General features: G+C 33.4%; 1 protein-coding gene across 1 annotated transcript; it reads left to right on the top strand.

Moving 5' to 3' along the window:
• Positions 1-590: 590 nt before the first annotated feature.
• LOC123523187 (dual specificity mitogen-activated protein kinase kinase 5-like) lies at positions 591-23,265 on the top strand. The gene is made up of 20 exons (XM_045300872.2): positions 591-800; positions 1,749-1,797; positions 3,387-3,454; positions 4,290-4,359; positions 6,619-6,659; positions 7,347-7,408; positions 9,771-10,136; positions 11,134-11,173; positions 11,551-11,619; positions 13,096-13,177; positions 13,621-13,731; positions 15,435-15,508; positions 16,505-16,555; positions 16,974-17,045; positions 18,193-18,222; positions 18,634-18,657; positions 19,934-19,966; positions 20,543-20,604; positions 21,127-21,172; positions 21,663-23,265. The coding sequence occupies exons 1-20, from the start codon at positions 699-701 to the stop codon at positions 21,780-21,782; spliced, it is 1,572 nt and encodes a 523-aa protein (XP_045156807.2). The 5' UTR covers positions 591-698; the 3' UTR covers positions 21,783-23,265.
• Positions 23,266-23,744: the final 479 nt, after the last annotated feature.

Genomic DNA, 23,744 nt, shown 5'->3' with positions numbered 1-23,744 from the left:
GGTCTGGGCTGGGCTGGGCTGGGCTGGGCTGGGATGGGATAGGATAGGATTCGATTGTATTCGATTGGATTCGATTGGATTGGAATATCGTAATAAAGTCTACAATTGACTATTATACACTTTAAAAATAGATGTAACTTGAATCCTCAGCCGACTTCATATTTTACATTAGATGTTTCTTTACTTTCTTTTTAAAAGCATATTTACTTTTTGTGTTCTGAATATGCCGTGGTAATTAGTTCCAGTCTAAAATACTATTATAGTAAAAAGTTGAAGTTATAAAACCATTTACAGTTGGTACATAAAAATTTGAACTGCTACCTTTATTATTATACTGGTGCTGTTCCTAACATCTTTTAATTTTTTCTTTAAGGTATGTCGGACATTTATCATTAAATATCTTTGAGTCTAAGTTGTTTGCACCTATTTTCAATATTTAAAAAAGTCAAGATAATTAAAATCTGACACACACACACACACAGAAGTTCTACAATTATAATTTCATGTCTACAGATGACCCATGACTGGAAATGAATGTACGGTACTGGTACGTCAATAACACCTACAATTAGTTATCATCGCGTGTCGATAAAACGCACTGTGAAAAAAAAATGGCAGCGCCCATGGAATCAAAACAAATTAAGAAATGAAAATAGAATTTTGATTGATACAAGCTGTTAATCAAGAAAAGATCAATCATGAACCAAAGCCCACAGTTCACTTTAAGAATAAGAACTGAACAAGATCAAGACATTGACTGGATGGTTCATCCTGAGGAAATTACCTTTCACCAGGCTATGGTATTTTATTCTACAAATTATTTTCAGTGTACAATTGTGACAAGTGACGTTGAGAACTAAAAGGAATAAATTCTTTTAAAATTTCAATCAATTTATTTTCTTAATTGCATGACTACTTCTTGTTTGACCAAGTCCTAAAAAAATCTGAAGTAAAACTAAAAACTCTACACCTGTACGAGTCTGTCGTGCACCTCTCTTTTGGTATCAGCATCAGAAGTCACATGGTGTATTTCAGTTAGATCATGAGTGTTTCACATGATCTTGAGCTCAACAACGTTGCAGATGCCAAGTAACACTACATTACTCATTACATTAGCCTTCCCGTCTTAATTTTAGTTGATTGGGAGTATCCACTAGAACTAGAATTACTAGATATATTAGCTTACTCATTTGGCATATCGGGATGACTTATTTTATGATCTGATATTTTATAGTTGTCATCCGGCTGATTATAACTCATATTTTTAAATAAGAGACTTAAATCTTCGGAAATATGATGCGACAGGTGCGAGGAGATATTAACCATGACACTGGTTTCAGTACACAATAGACTGCCAATGACACTAAAAATGACTAAATTGCAGAAACAAAACACAAAATATACATTAAAAATGTCAGTGAGGAAATTTTATGCTTTAATGTCAACATAAATTCATTATCAGAGATGTAATCATTACAAATACATTGTCAGACATCCCAACTTTTTCTGAATGCCAAGTGGGAGTTTTTGCATTCCAAAGTGGGAGATTGAGGTGTTCAAGTGGGAAATTTGATATCGCGGTAAGTAGATAACCTTGGTTGTTTTCTGGGTTCAAAAGTTAAGGTGACAATTAACATTCTTGAGACTGAAAACAAACACCCAGTCATTTTTTTTAACATGCTATCATAGGATGCATAATTTTGTGTATACATACAGCCCTTGTTAAAATTTATTTCTTTAATTTACAGGAAGTGATTTCGAAAATTTTACCAGGGACCACAACAACAGCATTTCAGTGTAAGTTTAACTTTTGCAAAGTTCATTCCTGAATTCATATGGGAAAAAATAAGTGATTTACATGAATATATGTGTAATAATATGATTATTGATTGTTGGGCAGTACACAGTAGATGTAGATAAGCTCATACCTTATGATAAAGATCAGATTAGAATGATTTTTTTTTTTGGTTGGAGAAATTTGGACGGTACATCATGGTGCAGATAAATCTAAATACATGTGGTGCATTAACAATTTTTTTAGAGACCACTAGTGTTAAAAACAGAAAAAAAAGCCTTTAAGCAACAGTTGCTTCTCATAAACCATTTGATGGATCTTCATCAAACTTTGTTTGTAGCATGATTGTGTCTCCCATCTCACACTGGTGTGGGAGACATATTGATTTACTCCTGTCTGTGTGTCCGTGTGTCTGTCTGTCTGTCACACATATTGTCTGCGCTCTAAGTCGAACAGTTCTTATCAGATTTTCACCAAACTTGAACAAAATGTGTTTGACAATAAGTCCTTGACCAAAGTCGTTGCTAGCCAAGTCGGTCCAGGCTTTTCAGAATTATGACCCTTGAAGTACCGAAAATCGCTCATTGAAATGATTCATATACTACTAATCATGTGAATAGTATAACTGTGAAGTCATTAATATTTGTGGGGGACTAATTTTTGTTGCTTTCTTGGTTAAGTCAATCCACGAAATTTAATCCCAACAAACAAGTAAAATTCCCATTCAAATTATGTTCAAAAGTTGAAATCCACAAATTCATATCCCCACAAAATTGCCGTTGTAACCAAAACCACGAAATTTTGTGCCCGCAAAATTAAATGATTATACAGTATAGCAGTCATTTATGCCTCAAGACCTAAACATGTCAGATGATTAGGCAGTTGATATCTTGGTGCATGGTTGACTCATATACTACTATTCAGGTGATTAGGCAGTTGTTGGAGACATGCGCTTTTCTCAAAAGCAGCTCTAATATTATAAGGTCCTCTCTCAGTTTTGTTCAAATGGGGGAATTTGGTCCCTTGAAGGGGCCACTTCAGTTAAAAATAGAAAAAAAAACATTTTAATAACTTCTCATGAAACATTTGATGGATCTCCATCAAACTTGGTCTATGGCATCATTGTAAGGTCCTGCTTCAAACGGAGGCACTGGCCCCTTTTAGGGATAGGTAGAGCTTAAAATAAAAAAAATCATTAACTTCTCATAACCAACTTGATGGATCTTCATCAAACTTGGTATATGGAATCATTTTTGAGGGGTTTTTTTTCCCAAATTTTTTTAAAATGGGGGCACTTGACCCTTTTTATGTTTTTATATGCTAAACTCATGATTCAGTGTGCTGTACATGTATTCAAGGTCAAATGGTTAAGGTCAGGTGAGCGACTTACATGTGTTTTAGCCCACTTGGTTTTATTTTTTAACAAAATACTTACATGTAACTTCTACTCACCCACAGCTTTTGTAGAACGTTGGAGTGTCTAGTAATAAAGTTCTGGGGAAAACTTAGAAAATTCAGTAGTGGTTCCTCAATTTTGATGATACTGTCTCAAATGTAGTACAATTTAACAGTATGTACATGTATATTTCAGACATTGATGAAGATGGTGAGAAGATTACAGTCAGGAGCGATGAAGAACTGAAAGCTATGTTTCAGATGGTAACATAATCTCAAAATGTTTTAATAGTTTATTAGATGGTAACACTGTCTTTAAATGCTCATACTAGTGTATGAAGTGTTGACACTGTCTGAATACTCATAATAATGTGTAAGATGGTGACAGTCTTTTGCTAATAATAGTATGTAAGATGGTAACACAGTTTTAAAATGCACTTAATAGTTCTAAAGATGGTAATGCAGTTTTAAAATGCACATATTAGTGTTAAAGATGGTAGCACATTCTTTAAACGCTTGTGATAGTGTGTAAGATGGTAATATGATCTTTAATAATCTGTAATATGCTCATGGGGCTGAACACCACTAAATCCAGCTGTACTATATCTTTCATATAAAAACTACTCACTTCATAGCATTTCTTTTAGACATTTTCAAGTATATCAGACTTTTAGCTCATCTGAACTTTGTTGAGGGTAATTGGGGTGAATACATGTAGTATATATGTAGGTGGATGGTCCAGCATTTATTGTCAATTATCTTGTGTCAACATTTTTACTTTAACCATCTTCCTTGAAGCTGCTGGTCAGAATTTCACCAAACTTGGTCAATAGCATCCTGCCATTTACCCCATTCAGGTTTGCTTGGCTTCTTGGGGGCCGCCAGAGCTAAAAATAGAAATACCTTTAAACAACTTCGTCCCATGAACCACTTAATGGATCTTCAGTGAACTTGGGTCTGTAGCATCATAATAAGGTTTGCTCCCAAATTTTTTAAATGGTGGCACAGATGTTATCATTCATGACATATGCTCAAGGTCAAACAGTCACGGTCAGGTGAGTGACTTAAAGCCAATATAGCCTTCTTGTACTTTTTGTAGTATATGTGTGAACTCACTGAGGAGGATATCCAAAGAGGCCTGATGGAACCGTTAGTTATTTATCCAAGAGGTGAGATTATATAAATATTTAATATTTACCTACAAGAATAGGCATTCTACCCTTGCACCAAAGATAGAGTATACTTTAGAGAAGTTTTCTGCAGCTTAATTACCTTTTTATGAAGGGAACTGTGTTCAGCCATATTTTATGGTAAAAAATAAGTAGTGTGTGGTAAAAGAAACACTAAATAGTGGTAAATTGAATGGCGATATTTGCACGGAATGGGAGTCAGGTAAGAAATCTTTCCAAAATCGGAGCTACTATAGTAAGTAAGTAAGTAAGTAAGTAAGTAACGACTTTATTTATAGTGGATGACATATTTGGCAGAGCCAATTTACAATATGGTCCACTGTATAAATATGTACAAGTACAATAAACATGATTATAAACAATAATAAGAGAAAATTTTACAGAACATGACAGCAACTGTTATGAGATATAATCCATAACTACAATTACAAAAAAAGCAATATGAACTGAAATAAAATTATATACATGTATAAACAGACAAAAATATTCTAAGTAAAGTTAATGACTTACATTAAAAGTCTGTACATGTAGAAACTTAAAGAATTTGGTAGGCAGTATTTTCTGATGGTAATTTTGGGTGAGAAAAGTGCCATTGAAGATAGGATTGTTTGAATTTTGCAAGAGTATCAGATGAGCGTATATGATTGGGTATGTTATTCCAGATTGTGGGTCCAGAGTAGCTCAAAGATTTACGAAAAAATTCTATTCTTGGTTTTGGTACCTTTAGTTCATTGTTTTGATTTGATCTAAGTTCACGATCACATGTTTGGTTTTGGTTGTGGTTAAATTTTGAAGTAAGATAGTCCGGCGATTGCATATTTATTGATTTATATACTAGGATAGCTTTTTTGTATTTTATTCTGTCAGGAAATGTCATCCATTTCAGTTCAAGAAATAATTCTGATGATGGAGCATTGAAATCTTTGTCGAGAATAATTCTTGCAGCACGCTTTTGGAATTTTAGAACAGTTTTTAATAGCTCATCATTACAGTTCCCCCAAATGGTACAGCAATAATCTAGGTGTGGTAGAATGTAGGCATTGTAAAATAACTTTCGAGAATGTAAGCTTAGGTATTGTTTTATACGTAAGAGAAGATATAAATTGGTATTGCATTTTTTTAGGGTTTGTTCAACTTGACATTTCCAGTTTAGGTGTTCATCAACATGAATTCCTAATAATTTCTCATTTGATGAGTATGATATAGGTTGACCTTGCATTTGAATATTGTTAGAGTTTGTGTGATCTTTATATAGAATGGAAAAGAAAAATCTATGTGCATACTGTGGAGAAAGGATAACACTACTACATTGTAATGGTCATTTCAGGGAAAGGGCTTTTCCCCAAGCATTCATAGGAACGGTTGTTAAATGTTCCAGTCTGACAAGTGCTCCAGTTATGTTCTTATACACCTGTTTTGGAAAGAAAAGATTATATGACTTGGTCACATGATTGAAAAACTATGTCACTAGTTCTAATCATTGAAAAAAAAACATGGTTAATGGTTTGTCAGAAACTTTGTCTGCTTTGCATAAAATATTGTCAGAATGTTTGTCTCTATGAAATCTACTAAATAAAGTAGTTGAAGGGTCATGGAGTGAATGCCATCAGATATTGTGTATACTCCACACAGTGAACAAAATAAAACAGTAGAACCTTGAATAAACCTATTGCAATGTATCTCACTATTCCTTTCTAAGAAAACAACATTTGACAATGGGAACATTTTGAATTTTCGTTGAATTATTTCCACAAAGAGGACAAAATGTCATACAATGGTTTCTCATTAACCCTTACCCTGCTAAATTTCTATAATGAACTTGTCCATCTTTCAATTTGGACAGTACCATTAACTGTTAAAAAGGGTGCTTACCAAAAAGATACTGACTGAGTAGCGAACAGTGCAGATCTTGATCAGACTGAACAGATCTTGCTTATCATTACCTAAGCTAGTCGCAAAGGCAGAATCAATCCGGTACAGCATGATAAGGGTTAACTGAATCCTAAAAAACAGGAAACTACAGAAATACCTTGTATATACTACTTTGCAAGGTTCAGTTTAATTTTTACTTGAAACATTAAATTTGTGTTGGAAAACAAAACAGTACTGATAATTTTAATAAATATTTGCTTGTTTTTCATAATTTATGAGCAAAAAAAATATCATATTCTTTGATACAATTTTCTTGAACATAAATAAGACAAATTTAGAGGCAAACAAATTATTCTTATATTTCAGTTGGAAAGACACCAAAAGACAGAAATAGATTTGATCTGAGGGTATGTTCTTAACTTAGTAAATCACTGTAGCTTGTAAGGCATTGAAATGTCTGCTTCAGACTGTGCCATGATCCAAGCCCTGGTAATGGATGAGAGGTATAACTGGAATAAATTCCAGAGGCCAGTCATGTTTACTAGCATGACAAATGTGACAGAAGTTAAGTGAGACCTTCCTTAAAATTGTTTTTAAAAGCACTCCTGTTGTGATCGCTTCCTTCACTGGAAATGTAAACCAATTGTTGTTTGGGAGTGTATCAGTAGAATACCAACAGAAAACTTCAACAGCTGCTTTAAATCTTAGGTTCACAGACACGAGAAGTGTGTGTGAAGTACTCTGGGGAATATTTTAAGAAAATTTGATATGTGTATTGTGTCCGACATTACGACATAGACTTTCTGCAATTATTTATACATTTAGTTGCCCTGCTCACATTTACCTAATGTTGCTGTAGTAATAATAATCAGCGTGCTATTTTTAATTTTGTAAATTTGCTTCTAAGAATGAGCAAAAGGTATATGGAGTTATGTATGTTTAAAGAATTGTGTAAAAATATTAAAAAATAAGAATGTTACGGCACTTGTCCTGAAACTTTCTGAAACACCCCTGGTAGTAAATGTAGTACTTGAGAATCAAGGTAAGTTTGCTGGGGCAGGCATGTATTGTGATATTTTCATTCTTGCTTTCAGATTAAAACACAGAAAGGTTCTAAAACTCCTAGAACAAATGTTCAGCAGTTTCAAGCTAAAAGGTAGGTATCTGCATATTTTATATGGCATTCTGTTCAAACATAGGTTACATGTAAATATAATATACAAATTATAGACGTAAGAGAGGTCTAGCCTGTTTTAAGCTCTGAAACTCGCATGAGCAATCTAGGGCTATCATGGTCGCTTGTGGTAAATGTGTTGATCAGAATTACAGAAAACATGGTCTGTGGTATTGAGCTCATGGTTCAGCTTTGTATTTTGGAACCATAACTCTCTCTTACATTTTGTCAGAATTATGGGCCTTTTTTTCCTGGAAAATCAGTATTTCTTGGTTGTTTTTTGTTTAAGTTCACCTTTTCTTGAATACTTACTATAGCTTTGAAACTTCTCATCAATTAAGATGAGTAAGAAGGCCAAGAACTGTAACTCTTTTCTTGCATATTGTCCAGCACTGACGGATGAGCGATGGCACTTTGTTGTTTCTAAACTATCTTTAAAAATGCCAAATCAAGGACAAAAATGTCCAGGTTTTGAATCGAACGATGGTCATCATGGCAATAAAATTTTTCCTGCAGTCTTGACTAATGCACCTCCGAGGAATATGTACTTAACAATTGTCAAATATAAAGTTTTATAATTAAGGCAGTGTATCTCTGGTACCTGATTACAAACACTTTTCAATTTTGATTCAAAAGTTAATAGATATAACAAATTTGTATGTGTTTCCATAACTTATAATCTGTCAGTGAATGTGAATTTCTAAAGAAGTAATCCAATAATTTTCTGACATTTAAAAAAATCTTTTTTGTTTGTTTTTGCTGTACCATCTGGAGGTCATGCCTTAAAGATATGAAACAAATTTTGAACAACATCTCATGAACTGCTTGATGGATCTTCACTGAACTTGGTCATAGAACATTTCAGTTTGAACTGACTGCGTTTAGGGGCTGCCAGAACTGAAAGTAGAAATGACTTAACCTTTACCCTGCTAAATTTCTATAATGTACTGGTCCATCATTCATTTTGGACAGTAGCATTAACTGTTAAAAGGGGTGTATACCATAAATGTTCCAACTGAATAGCAAACTGCAGATCATGATCAGACTGCATGGATGTGCAGGCTGATCATGATCTGCATTGGTTGCAAAGGCAGAATCAGTTGGATCCAACATGATAAGGGTTAAAATAGAAAAAAAAACCCATAAAACAACTTATAAATCATTTCATTGATTTTTACCAAACTGATGCAAGGTCAAAAGTCAAAGTATGGTGAGCTAGTTAGATTTTATTTCTGTTTTACAAAAATATTTATCATAATGTATTGTAATGTATGCATGTACAAGATACAAGATACAAGAAGCTTTATTTTAAGTCGGGTAGTATAAACAAAGAAACATTAGCTAGACAGCTATTTTCCGACAAAAACAAAGTCATGCAACAACAAAACGAGAAAAACATAAATACCTGTAAAAGAAATATTTAGCACATAAAAACAATTAAGTTAAAGAGCACATTTAAAGAGAGATCATGCAGGTAAAACACATATCATAAAAACTATGTTAGGAGAAGCTATATGAAAAAATCACAAAAGGATACATATTAAGACTAGGTTTCAGCAAAGATAGTGTACAAAGGCATATAATGGCAGCACAAAAGTTATATAAAACAACACAAAATAACTGATAGTTTAAGACATCTAAGGCAAAGTAAGTAAACATTACATAGTATGGCTAAAAACTAAAACACAAATACAAAATGAAGCAAAATTGAAAGACAACTAAAAGCAAGCTGGGTAATACAACAGAATCACAAGCAAGCATTCAGAAATGATACAAAAAAAAACAAGCAAATTAAAGACAAACTACATACATAAGGAGCTTTTACAGAAAGGTCCAGTCCAGGTGCGGATCAAATAAAGCAAAAATTAAAAGACAACTAAAACAAGCTGGGTATTACAAAAAATAAACACAAGCAGGCATTTAGAAATGATACAAAAAACAAGCAAACTAAACAAACTACATACACAGGGAGCATTTACAGGATGGTCCAGCCCAGGTGCGGATCAGTCTCCTGAACTCTTTGAAGTTATCCACCTGTCTGATTTCATTCGGGAGGCTGTTCCACACCTGCACTGCCTCATACCTGAACGACTTCTTACCATAGGTAGTGGATTTTACAGTTGGTACTAGTAAAGTATTTACATACCTGAAAGAATAAGAATCATTTTTAAAGCTAACAAGATCATGAAGATAGGAAGGAGAAATTTTGTACAAACATTTGAAGGTTTCTATAGCCAAAGCTCGTTTCCTGCTAAGATGTAGACTGTCATACCTTATTAAAATGGTATCGAGGTAAGTGTACATTTTGAAATACATATAGTTTAGGGAATATATTTTATTTCAGTCTACAAAAGGAGACCACAGGTGATCAGCCTATGGAACACAGTGAGGAACCAATGGAGCTTAGTGCCAGGGGCTTCAGTCAGATGGCTGGTTCCCCTCCTAACCTAAATACTTCTTCCCATCCTCATACACTCCATCCTGGGCAACAGCTGTCTGGTTCTCCGCATATGCAAAATATTAGTCCCAGTCAGCAGAGAACCAGTCCTGGTTCCATACAAATGCATCAAGTGAGTCCTGGCCATTATGGAGCTGGGAACCAAAGTAGGGCAGAAAACATTAAAGAAATACTAACTTGTGGAAGGATGACAGCAGATGATTTACAACAAATTGCTCTCATTGGTAGTGGCAATGGGGGACATGTCTACAAGTAAGTGTTTCAACAAGGATCCATTGATCATTTATACAGTTTTTCTATCTCTGAAAAGTCAATCTGTGACATTCAGTTACTGTAAAGATGGTGTTGAGTTCAATATCACCCTTGAAGTTTATAAATTGTTATCAAATAAGTTTTAGAACCACTATTATTATTTGTACAGAACGATTCTTTGTTCATAACTTGCCTTAAATGGTTGCTGAAAACACTAGACAAGACAGTATTCTAGATGTATTTCTTACCACTAACACAGCATTTGTCAACAAACTAAATATCCTTCCTATTCAGGTGGTGATCATGATATTATATCATAAGGGGGCCTCTGTGGTCGCCGACTTCAAATCACTTGCTCCTCATTGATGTGGGTTTGAGCCCTCACTTTGGGCATTGAATTCTTCATGTGAGGTGGTTCTACTTAGGTGCCCGCTCGTGATGAAATAAGGAACAAAGGGGCACCTGGGGTCTTTCTCCACCATAAAAGCTGGAAGGTTGCCATATGACCTATAATTGTGTCAGTGCGACGTTAAACCCAACAATTAAGAATGTTGGAAGCAAAAGTCTGCTTACCATGGATTACCAAATTTCTTACCTCTCCCTAATGTTATAGAAATGTAGGAAAAGCTGGGTGGGTGCTCCCTTGAACATGGAAGACTGGATTTTTATCTAGTAATGTTTTATAAAACATCCTTCATCTTGTTGCCATAAACTTTACAAGTTACATTCAGATACTATCTTAATTATCTAGACAGGTGCACCTGCTTTCTTTCAGGCAAGTAAAGGTCAGCTCTGATTGAAAAAATTTCATTCTTTCCTCACTCATTTGTAAGGAGAATAAACTGCCTGGCCATATAATAATCACTCTAACTTGTCTTTGATGCTTACAAGTGGCAAAACCAGAAAGCATTGAGGAGCCCAACTTTGAAGTCCTTTTAAAATTGTTAATAGCGGGTTATTTCGTTATAATAATTTTTGCAATATTTCTATATTGTAGAGCTTTCCATATTCCAACTCAGCGACTTATGGCAGTAAAGGTAAGTTTGTCATTAGTATCGAAATGTGTAATGTTTTTATGGAACATCTTACTGTTTGGCTTAATTGTTTCATGTGTGAGAGTAAGCTACACAGCTGGACCATCATTTATATGACTGAAAAATTGTTGAAAAAGACATTAAACCCGAACACACACACACTCAAGTCAAGCACCACCCTTTGTGTAAACTAATGCAGATGTGCAGCTGAATTAGGCTTCTTTCTTATATTGAGCTAGAATATGACCATGTGGCATTCTGTTCAATTGACTTTAAAAGAAAATATTTTTTAAGGAACATTTCCTTTTAGTGTTATTGTTTAGCTTTCCAATGATTATCCATTGATATGCTGCTTATATTTTTTTAATTGAACATTTCAGATTATACAGCTAGATGTTGATATAGAAGTACAGAAGAAAATTCTTCTAGAGTTAGAAATTTTATATAAGGTAACTTTCATAATTATGCATTGATGATTATGTCCTTTTTTTTTTTTCATTCCTTTTTTACCAATTTTAGCTCACATGAATTGAATGTAACATGAAGTTTCCTGGCATGGTCCTCTTCTTGCAAATTAGATCAAATTGCTCATCTTGACCGACTCTGGGACACTAGTGCTAAAACTGGAAAAACTGTGAAACAACTTCTACTTGGGCAAAATAAAAATAAGTGTCTTCCTATCGACTTTAATTGAAACCTGCCAATTTCTATATTTTTTAGTGATGATCATAATTTCATGAACGAGAACTGTTCCTTGTCACAAAATCTGAAATAGCAGGGACCGTGTTTGGTGTTTCTTGACATTATTAAGTGACATATTCAGCAAACAAGTTAGAAAGATGAATTGCCGACCTTTTCCATGGGACTGAATATTGTCCAATTCTCTGACATTGTCATATAGACTCTATAATCCATTTTTCCCAGTTCCATTAAAAAAATACCAAAAAAAGTGACATAATTATCACCTGAATGAATTTTAAATTAACAAAAGAAAGCTATGGCTGCTAGAGTTAAAAACAGAAAACCTTTAAACGACTTTCATTGAAATTGGTCTATAGCACCATTATAAGAAAACTATGGCCACCAGAGCTAAAAATAGAAAACGTTTAAATGACTTCTTCTTGTGACTGGCATGATAAATCTTCCTCAAACTTGATCTATAGCTCCATTATAAGGTTTACTTCCAAATTTTTTCAAATGGAGGTGCTTGGCCCCTTTTAGGGGCTGCAAGAGCTACTAATAGAAAAAAAGTTTACCCAGTTTTTTTATTCAGATGGGAACTCTTGGGGTTTGTAGGGGATACTAGAGCTAAGTAGAAATTCCTTTAAACAACTTCTCTAGAACTGCCAATTTGTTTTTTAACAAACTTGGTCTTAAACATCATTATCAGGTCATATCCCAAATTTGTTCAATTGTGCTTTGACCCTTTTAGAGGCTATTAAAACTTAAAAACAAGAAATATCTATAAATGACCTATTGTCATGAACCGCTTCTTGGATTTTCATCAGATTTGATCTGCATTATCAATTTATGGTCATCACCCAAATCTTTGCAGATGAGGGCATTTGGTCCATTTAAAGGGTCACTAGAGCTAAAAATAAATATACATGAATCTTTAGTTGACTTCTTCACGTGAAACTTAGACCTGGACACAAACATTTTTGAGTGATGGCCCATTACCTGTAGAATTTGATGTCCCTTACCAACACTTAAGATCCTTTCAGTTTGGAAAAATTTATTTTCTCTAGCCTTACTATTGTAATAATAAGTATAGTCTGGTTATGATATCAATGTTTTTAATTATTATTATTTTCTTTATGTGAATGGTTTGAAATATCCAATTCTCTGTATTTAGAAAGACATGTGTAGTTGTCATTGAAAGGATGGTAATTCATGCTTAATTTATATATTGTTTTTACTTACAGTGCCATTCACCATCAATCATTGGATTCTATGGTGCTTTCTTTATAGAGAATAGGATCTCTATTTGTACAGAATTCATGGATGGTAATATAGTTTCATTATGTTTTAATATATTCTGGTACATATAGATTTTCAGTTTTATCATCTTTGTTCTGAGTTTTGCATGCTATTGAAGAATAATAATAAAATCAAAAATAAAATGGAACTAAATAATAAACTCAGCTTTAATCTCTGAATATATACATTATTCACCATAGTAAAACAAGCTATTCAGATCACACTGTGTCTTTTCATATATCTGCTAAACCTTAGTCAAACAAATTTCTCCTGTGAACCACTTTGCAGGTTTTAAACATATTTGATGTTAAACAGCTTTCTTGAATTTGTTCAAATTTAGTCCTGTCCAAGTTGTCATTTTAAAATCTTCAAATATCAGAAGTCATGGAGATTAGATATCTACTGATCCGCCTTTTCATAACAAATTTTTGCTTTCTCTTTAAATAACAGACACTACCTGTTTATTTAAGGTGGGTCGTTAGACAACTATGGTCAGATACCTGAACCAATACTTGGTCGTATGGCTGTCAATATGGTCCAAGGTCTTATATACATGTGGAGTCTCAAAATATTACATAGAGGTTTGTGTGTTTCTTCTTTTCTGAAAGAAACCCATTTTCTACACCATTCATTTTTGATATTAAAATGGCAAATATGTCATTATTCTTACATAGTCAACCTATTCAGTCTGCTGAAGAAGGCCAGTCATGCCAAAATGAAATTTCTGTTAGCAAAATAATCTTGCTTTATTTACCAATATAGAAAATGAGTATAACTTAAACATATTTACCAAAGCACCATCAGAGTCAGTTGAGAGTCTTCGTTTTGAGCATGTCAAAACTTCATGATATTGTAAGATGTTTTTGTCAACTACTAGTATTTGACTTTTAACTGTTTGGTTTATTTGTTATATGCTCATCTGAGTACGAAGTGTTAATGGTGAGCTATTGTGATTACATTGTGTCCGTTGTCCATTGTTGTGTGATGTGCGTTGTTCGTCATGTGTCCTCAAGTTTTACTGTTAACATTCTAGAGGTTATAATTGTAGCCCAGTCTTCATGAAACTAGGTCAGGGTATTACCCTTAGTAAAGTCTTGGATGTTTTTGTAACAGGATCATCTTGGGTACCTTGTTAACACTCTTGAGGCCAGCTTTTGTAACTTACCTTTATGAAACTTTGTTGGTATGTTTCTGTCTGTGAAATCTAGGACAAGGTCAAAACTAGGTAACTTAAATTCAAAAACAATTCACCAGGTCAGATAGTAGAAAAACCTTTTCAATAAAACTCAAGAGGTCACATTTTCTGCTTAAGAGGCCACAGTTTCTGTTTGATCTTTTAAAACTTTCCTAGAATATTTGTCTCTATGAAGTCTGGTTCAGATTTAAAACATTTTTACCAGAGTTAAAAAATAGGTCACTAGATTAAATCATAGAAATACCTTGTTAACACTCTGGAGACCACATTTTCCATTTGATCTTTTTAAACTTTGTCGAAATGTTTGTCTCTATGAAGTCTGGTTCAGATTTAAAACATTTTTACCAGAGTTAAACAAAAAGTCACTAGATTAAATCATAGAAATACCTTGTTAACACTCTGGAAACCACATTTTCTATTTGATCTTTTTAAACTTTGTCGAAATGTTTGTCTCTATGAAGTCTGGTTCAGATTTAAAACATTTTTACCAGAGTTAAAAAATAGGTCACTAGATTAAATCATAGAAATACCTTGTTAACACTCTGGAGACCACATTTTCTATTTGATCTTTTTAAACTTTGTCGAAATGTTTGTCTCTATGAAATCTAGGTCAAGATCAGGACATAGTTGCCTGAGATAAAAAAAGTAGGTAATTAGGTCAAGTTATAGAAAATCCTTGTAAACATTCTATAGAAGCCTTATTTTTGTTTGATCTTCATGAAACTTTGTCAGATTGTTTGCAGTTTTAAGGTGTTATAATAATTAAGAACTAGGTTAGTTGAGCTGTTCAGGGCGTCAGGGCCCTCTTGTAATATTTATCACCAAAAATAAAAAAAATATTCAGCAGTACAGTCAAACTTAGTTCTCTTTAACTCAAAAGAACTGGCAGAATTTGTTTGAATTATCAGCAATGTTCAGCCATCTAGCAATATAGGGATCTGGCCGGGACCTGATAAGAGTTCAAGTGAAGAGTGATGTTGGAATTATCCAAGTTTGAGTAAACAAAGTTTGACTTTCACTGTGGTATGATACGATGCTTTCTACAATGAATAATGTTTAAAAAATACCACTTTCATTTGTATATTTCAGACATTAAACCCTCAAATATTCTAGTCAACACAGATGGTTATGTTAAATTATGTGATTTTGGAGTCAGTACTCAAGTAAGTTTATAAGCTATTTTGTTGTATGCTTTTGTCAGATGTGTCTAATTTTGTCAAGTCAAAAATCTCTTATGGGTTTTAATTATTTTTATTTATTGAAAAGTAGACAATGCAGTTTGTGGAAAAGAGTTGCCACCTTCCTACTGAAAGTCCTGGTCTGAATACCATGGTGATCACTGATACTTTGTAGGAAGTGCACTAATGAGAGTGACACAAAAAAGTTTAAAACTTCTTCAAACTAGAGTAAATTTTCAACTTAGAGTTGTGTAAATTATAAATTAAAAAGGTCTGAACACAAACTGAAAGGGACATGGGTTCTGTCAATTTTAAAAAATCTTAATATTTTATATCATTATTAACAAGTTGTTAAGATGGGTTTGATGTAATTTTCAATTAAAGTCAGTTTTATATTAGTTTTTACTGCATGACTGCTTTTCTATATATTTGACAGACAACATGTCATAAACACTGCCTAGAACTCTCTCTGTCACGTTCTTCCACTTAATATAATCTCTTATTTACAGAAATTACTCTCTAAATTGAAAAATGTTACAGTAACTCAGAAGGCATGCCCCCTATAATGAAGTATAATAATGTTAATCTAGCAGTGTCCTAGCTTTTAGTTTTAACTTTAGTATTCAAAGAGTAGGAAGGGCTATTGCACTTGTCAACATCCACTTGGGTTAAGGTTTTTTATGAAGTCCAATATCTACTTCATTTCTTAAGATATTTGACCAGAACTTGCTGTACTTGCTCATAGTGACTGTGTTCATTTGTACTCTTCCTACCAAATTTCAAGATTTATGCCCCATTTTAATGTTGGTTAAAGTTTTTATAAAGTCCAATATCTTATACCTATTCTTTGATAGAAAGTCCAAAACTATTGACAAGCCTTGTAATAGTGGAGAATGTTGTCATGAGACTTCTCTTGTTGTTATGATATACCGGTATTTGAGTCTCGTAATATTTTGATATTTGTTTGATTTTTAATTTCAGCTTGTTGAATCAATTACAAAAAGTCATGTTGGAACAAATGCATATATGGCAGTAAGTTACTTTTTCTTTTTAACACTTATTTTCTGCAGCAACTATCTAATGTTAAATTGAATATATAAATGTATGCAAACTATCTCATGATGGTTTTAAACAGGTTTATGAACAGAATTACATATGGTTGTTTTTGAAACTCTTGCTCATCTCATTACATATGAGTGTTTCTTTTTAAGTTGTTTTTTTTTTTTGCCAGAAAGACTTGTAGAAAGTTGGTTGTCACACACTAGCACTTGCCGTATATAATGCCTGAAGGGCACCTATTGTAAAACTTCTGAACGTTTTATACAGGATATAACCATGACTTTAAATCATATAAGCAATGATATGGTGGTTTGTCATTGTAACCTTTAAACAAATTCCATAAAGCAATATATAAGACCTTGACTACAGTTGTTTATGTCATGACTTGCAGCCAGAGAGAATAAAAGCTGAGCATTATGGTGCACCATCTGAAGTCTGGAGTTTGGGCGTTACACTGTATGAGGTAATGTTTTCTACACACTGATAGATTCTCTGTTTGTGAAATTTACTACATGCGTAATTATACCCAACTAAACTTAGGTTTTGTGACCATATAGGAAGTACCTTGTTCTATCTCTTTCCATCCCATCCCATCCCAATGTATTTTCCTATGATATCTCTGGAATCTATAAAGATATCATTTTCAAACTTGCAGCAGGCTTTTAGGCGCAAAAGATAAGTTAACATAATCAGGTCCATTAACTCTGATATGAATCCCCTTTTTCACTTTTGAAAATTTCCCAAATTGTCTTCCTTTAATATCTTTTGATACAGAAATCATTTTGGAAACAATCAGTTGAAAAAAGTGGTGGTATTTTGTTTTTGTCATCTTTGGTTTGTCTGTCTGGCTGTCTGTTGTTTGGTAGGCCATTTGATCACTAACTAGAAATATAAAATTAATTCCCAGAATAAACATATAGCCACAGACTGTAGTGTACTAGAGGATGCAATGAATATTACTTTCCCCAAATAATGGCATGAAATAACAATAAAAAAGCTAATATTATTACATTAAGTTCCAAAAGCATCACGTAAGATGCTCATTTCAAAAAAAAAAAAAAAATAGCACTCAAAGTAATTTCAATATTACAAAAGCCTATGTGAATATGAAACTTTGTAAAGTATTCTTATCAAGTACAAAAACGTTAATTTGAATTAAATAACACTAGCATTTTTGAAATGTTAAAGACCCTTAATTTACATATGGTAGGTGTTTACAAATATTTATTATTAAAACTGGTTGCCCAGATTTACACATTTCATGTCAAAGTTTGTGCACAAATACAGATGAAACTCGGTATCTGGAATTCCAAGTGATCAAGGATTTTACCTTGAAATAACCATAATTTGACTGATATTTTGTGCATGTATATTTGTGACGGGACTTGAAAATGTTTTTGAGATAACTGGAATATTGAGATAAGCGAGTTGAAGATAATTTAATACTAGTTACCTTGATTTACATATTTTATATCAAACTTTGTGTACAGATATTTAGTACTGGTTTGAAATTCCCAGATTTACATGTTTTATATAAAATTTTGTGTGCATGAAAATGGTTCGTATGTGATAGAGAAATTTTCAATTTATTTATCTGATTTTATTTACAGCTTGCAGCTGGAGAGTTTCCTTTTGACAAAGTAAGTAACAACAAAATATAAATATATACTTGTATATACTGTATTGATTGTACGACATGTTCAGTCAACTTGTACAACCTTTTTACAAGACTGCTGCCCCTGTTGTGCAACACTGAGTCCGAGAAATACGTTCATCATATACATACATTGTACAAGTTTTCTGTTGCAAATACAGCATGTATTTCACTACATCCTGAACTTAGCAACTTTTTCTACTTTATTATACAGGGTATATGAAATACCTTTATAATTTAAGTTAAAAAACAATTGTTATTCATTTGAACAGTATTTTTAAATTTCCATGCTGTTGATGTTTTATTGTTAAAATAGACTAGCTTTTGAAGTTAACTTACCTGTACTTGAAATAATTTCTGAACAATGATTATAAACTATTTCTCGTTTAAATTGCAGATGCTGGAAGAGGGAAATGTTAATGTAAGTTATTTTAACAAAGTACTGAATCTTTAAAGAGGCATGCCACCAGTTTTAAATCATAATTATATCATTTATTTGAAACGGAAATTTTATAAGATGTAAAAATCATAAATCAGTTCTAATGTAGTTGATATAAAGTACAAGTTTTAATTACTGAACTCAATATTACATGTTTACTCCCCTGTCACATTTTGTTGGTGGGACAGTTTGTACAATTCACAGACTTACAAATAAATACAGCCCAGAATACATTGAATAAATCTGTAAATAATTGAATTACAGTTGCATACCACATGAATAGAAAGTAACTTTTATTGTGATACTGATAGAAAACCAGTTTAGTATCTTTTGCACACCTACATCTTATCAAAATATGAATGTATAATTTTCCATTCATAGAAACCAGCCACATCATTGCAGTTAATGCATACAGTGGCATTAAATGAGTTTAAATTTTCTCTCCTCAAAGTCTGACACCATTTTAGCATAGGAACCCTGGTTCTTTTTATGCCCCCGGCATCTACTGATGCGGGAGGCATATAGTGATTGTCCTGTCCGTTCCTCTGTCCGTCCGTCCGTCCATACGAGGTTAACCAAATGGGACCGTTTCGTCTAGCATCAATACCCCTTACTAGAATGACTTGATGCTAATGCAGATGTAACCTGTGACCATTCCTCATCTTCAGACATCACCTGACCTCAGTTTGACCTTGACCTCATTTTGGACTTAGGTTGCTTTATATGGGCCATCTCTTGGTTAACGAAATGGGACCATTTCGTCTAGCATCAATACCCCTTACAAGAATGAATTGATACTAATGCAGATGTTACCTGTGACCATTCCTCATCTTCAGACATCACCTGACCTCAGTTTGACCTTGAACTTGACCTCGTTTTGGACTAAGGTTGCTTTGTATTGACAAGGATGCCACTGGGGGCAGCAAGCATTCATTGAATGCAGCTCCTTGTTTCAGTTGTAATTAAAATTATTGAATTCATTTGATTATTTTGATAACAAGCTGCCCTTCCTCGAGGAACAAATAGTCCAGATCACCCTGCCATAACAGTCCAGTTGTAACTGAGCATATGAAATAAAAGGTACAGTTCATTTCATTACATCATGAAAAAGAACATTGCCTGCCGTCCACTACTGGCATTGTCCTTCATGTATATTTGATGTTTATTGATAGGCTAGGCATTAGTCTTGTTTAATCTCACTTTACTATTTGCTGGAATAAATTTTCAAGTTATTTAACCTTCCCATATTTTCTTTCAGGTATTAAGGCTGTGCAATACAATTCTTGAAGAGGTATGTACATACATGTTACCATTCATGGTTCACTTTCAAACACAAATAGTCAAGGTCATGTGAGCAACTTTGGGTCACTATGGTTGTCATGTTTCTTTAAGCTACTTGTGTTTCTTGATGTCATCTCTTAGTATCCCATCAGCCACCCCCACCCCATCTCCACGGAGATAAAAAAGGTACTGCAGAATCCCCTTCCCTCATATTTCAGCCCCCATCCCCACCCGACACACCCAGAAATAAATCTGGTGATTCTTGATACTGTCTTTTAGTATCCTGTTACTTGTGGAGAGAGTAATAATGGTAAGGATTCAATAAAATAAACACATGTTAGGTTATAATTAGTTATAAAAGAGTTAAAGTACTGTCAGAAAAGACATCACAAACAATGGAAACAAACCTTTCATTAATGCTGTTTTTTTTACAGAACCCGTTTTCAGCACATTTTGGGATCTAGTTGTGAATTATATGCTCAAATTTGTTCAGGTTTTAAGATTTTGTCATGCTCTCCAGAAAAGAAGATGAGTTTAAATTAGGAAAACTATGTATTTTTCATGACTGTGTTTTCTTACATTGCAGAAGTCACCTACATTGCCAGAGGAAAAGTTTTCAGCAGCATTATGTGACTTTGTTGCTAGATGGTATGTACATATGAATTATTAATAAAAAATCATTAAGTATGATTCAGCTATTTCAGATTTATTTAGGCATAAATTCATAAGTAATAAAAATTATATATCATATATACATATCAACAGATCATGATTTCTAGGTCATCTGGTATCAAAAAGTAGGTCACTAGGTCAAGTCATAGAGTTCACATTTTCTACCTTATATTCACAAAATTCTGTCTGTTTCAATGAAATCTAAAATAAATTTGAAACAGAGTCACCTGAGGTAAAACTAGGGCACTAGGACAGTTCATTGAAATATATAATGAAATGTAGGTCTTATTGGATGTTAGGGTAAGGACTGGGACTGTTGAGTAATACAGGGCTATGAACATGGTCCTTCTTTTTATCCAGAATTGTGACTGTTTTTCTGTCAAGCATTTTCAATGTTGACATCATTCTTGTTGAGATAGTTTTCAGTCTGTCTCTTGAAACATTGCTTTGTCATCATTGTAGGGTGCAGAGATATCATTATTAAATATTTATTTTCAGTTTGCACAAAGACCCACAGAAGAGGATTACTCATCCAGAGTTACTGGTTTGTATATTCACTTTACAATATGAATTGTAAGTTTTTAAAGCCAATTTAAGAATGATTCTACAGTTGGGCAGCTGCATAATTTTGCCACAGATGTTACAAGCACAACTAAGGCAAATAATTGTTAAAATACAGAAAGTAGGCATGGAGCATAATTAGCACAAGGGGTGAAAACTTCCATTGCAACTGAAAGTGGAAAGGGTAAGGTAACCAGCATCTTGATTATATATATGTGAGAGTTGACTCACTTCATAAGTCATAGCAGTTATTGAATTGACTTATTTTATATTGGCCATCTTTTGACACCAGATTGCTAGCAATATTTATTTAAACACTTGCTTTTTTGAGTACGCCAAGCAGCTGTATGTGCAGGAAGTAATGGTGCAAGAATACACCTATATGTGATGAGCATCTTAATTATTTTTCCATTAATTATGTAGTCTCCATATGGAGCTGTTTTTAGATGATTATTTTTTTGGATTTTTTCCAGGCCCACCCATACATACAGAACTTTATTGAGGACGACACAAGTAGGAGTGTCCTGTCAGCATGGATTAAATCACAGTTACCCCTGATACAAGCAGGCAAAATAAAGAAAAAGAAATCATAGCACAGGCCAAACATGATTGTTAGCACAGACTGATAAATAATTATACCTGATTTGATCAGGATATTTATAGAAAAAGAAGAGATTGTAGTGCAGTCTGGGATGTATGGTTTATCTGCATGGACAAGTGACAGGTAGATGAACACATTGTCAGCTGGATTAAATCACCATAATTATACCCCCACTTAACATTGTTTGCTAGGGGCGGGGCAGGGGGCACTTCCCTTAATGTGTTATGTCCCTCATTCTCAAGATAATGTGAGATTATTTAATGTGTCTTCTTAACTGAAATCACAGATCCAACCTCAACAATTGATTTATTATTTGCCTATTTTACGTTGTTTCTGTACACAGCGAGACCTACTTCTAACTGGTTACATCAAGTAAATTAAGACTATTTTTCTGTTCATGTAATGCTTTACTTCTTCAGACTAATTTCTGTGGTACGATCCAACATTATCAAAATATATCTGGTGCGGTTGAAGACATTGAGCATAGCAAAAGCAATTGTCCGTTCTGTACGCTACACCAAAGCAAACATAATACAGGTGCCACTTGTAAGGAAATGTACATGTCTTACCAAAACTTTAAAAATGCTAGGTTTTGCAGTTGTTAAGCTTGTTTTACAGTGTTTTTTATGTAAACAGTATGCTGAAAGTAAACATTATTTAATTAAACATTAAAAGAAAATGAAAATATAAGGAATCATATATAAACGTAACATTTTAGCGAACATGGCATCTTCTACTGAGATAACAAGAAAAGATAAACGCTTCATATGTACATATACACTGTATTTGCTGTATTGAATACAAAACTTTTAATACTTTTACAAGTTTTACAATAAAAATAAAAAAGAGCAACCACAAATACATGTATACAATAACGAAACGTTGAATATAAATATTAAACATACAATTAGAATAACAAAATGTAGAATAAAGAAAAGTATACAATAAGAAAACACTGAATAATATTAAAGAACATTCGATAAAATAGAATATGAATTGATTTAGCAACATTCGACATGCCTTACTTGACTAAAGTTCTTTATGCAAGTTGTTATTATTGCAACAATAAAATTTTAATTTGTAACAAAAGAACAAAGTTACAACAGTCTTGCATGACTATAATGGAAGTTATGACCCAAGTTGTATTTCACATATCTTGTTTAGCTTGATTAAAACAGCATTCTTGGGAATCGACCCTCCAGAAAACTTGTTTGTTATAGCTGATAAATGTTATAAACTGTTATATACTACAACACTATTGTAATACACTATTGTAATATACTAGTATATATCTTTTGCTGCCAGTGTTTGCCAACTTATTGTTGTGTGTGCATTCCCCATGTATTTTGAGCATAGTAAACCTGTGCATGGGTATACATTGTTCTGGTTGTATATTTTGTTTCTAGTTTGTACCTGTGATAAGCTCTGAAGTATACTGTTGAATATAAAGGTTGTTCACCTTATTCATCTTGGTCTAGGCCAGAGTTCTTATAGGAATTGAGTACAAGTTCTACTGCTAGTGGAGCCAGTTTGGGCATGTGTAATTGCATGATCATTTGTTTTAGAAATGTGAAGGAAGTATCTCTGCTATTTAGCCTCTCCCATTTCTGATTTCATCTTAAAGTGGAATTATGCGCATTTTTCAAGTAAGATTCCTGCTGAAATAGATGTGTATATAAAAAAGGCTGGAGGAAATTAAAGTTTTGAACCCAATATACCAAACTCTTTGCAGGAGTTGCTTCCCTTCAACTTCAGAACTCTCTACCTATAGGTAAGGGAGATCACTGAGTAGAAGATTGAAGAAAAGAACTGTTATTTTATTAGTCCGATTTCTTTATTTCTAAAGCATCAACTTCAAATACTTAAGCAGCTTTATCTTTAATTTAATACATTTAAATGCACAGCAACCGAAAATTGCTTTTATAAAACATTCACCAAAAACACACTATATGCA

Source organism: Mercenaria mercenaria, chromosome 8 (assembly GCF_021730395.1).
Source record: "Mercenaria mercenaria strain notata chromosome 8, MADL_Memer_1, whole genome shotgun sequence".
In the NCBI taxonomy this organism is placed as follows: domain Eukaryota; kingdom Metazoa; phylum Mollusca; class Bivalvia; order Venerida; family Veneridae; genus Mercenaria; species Mercenaria mercenaria.
This window is presented reverse-complemented; position numbering and strand designations above follow the sequence as displayed.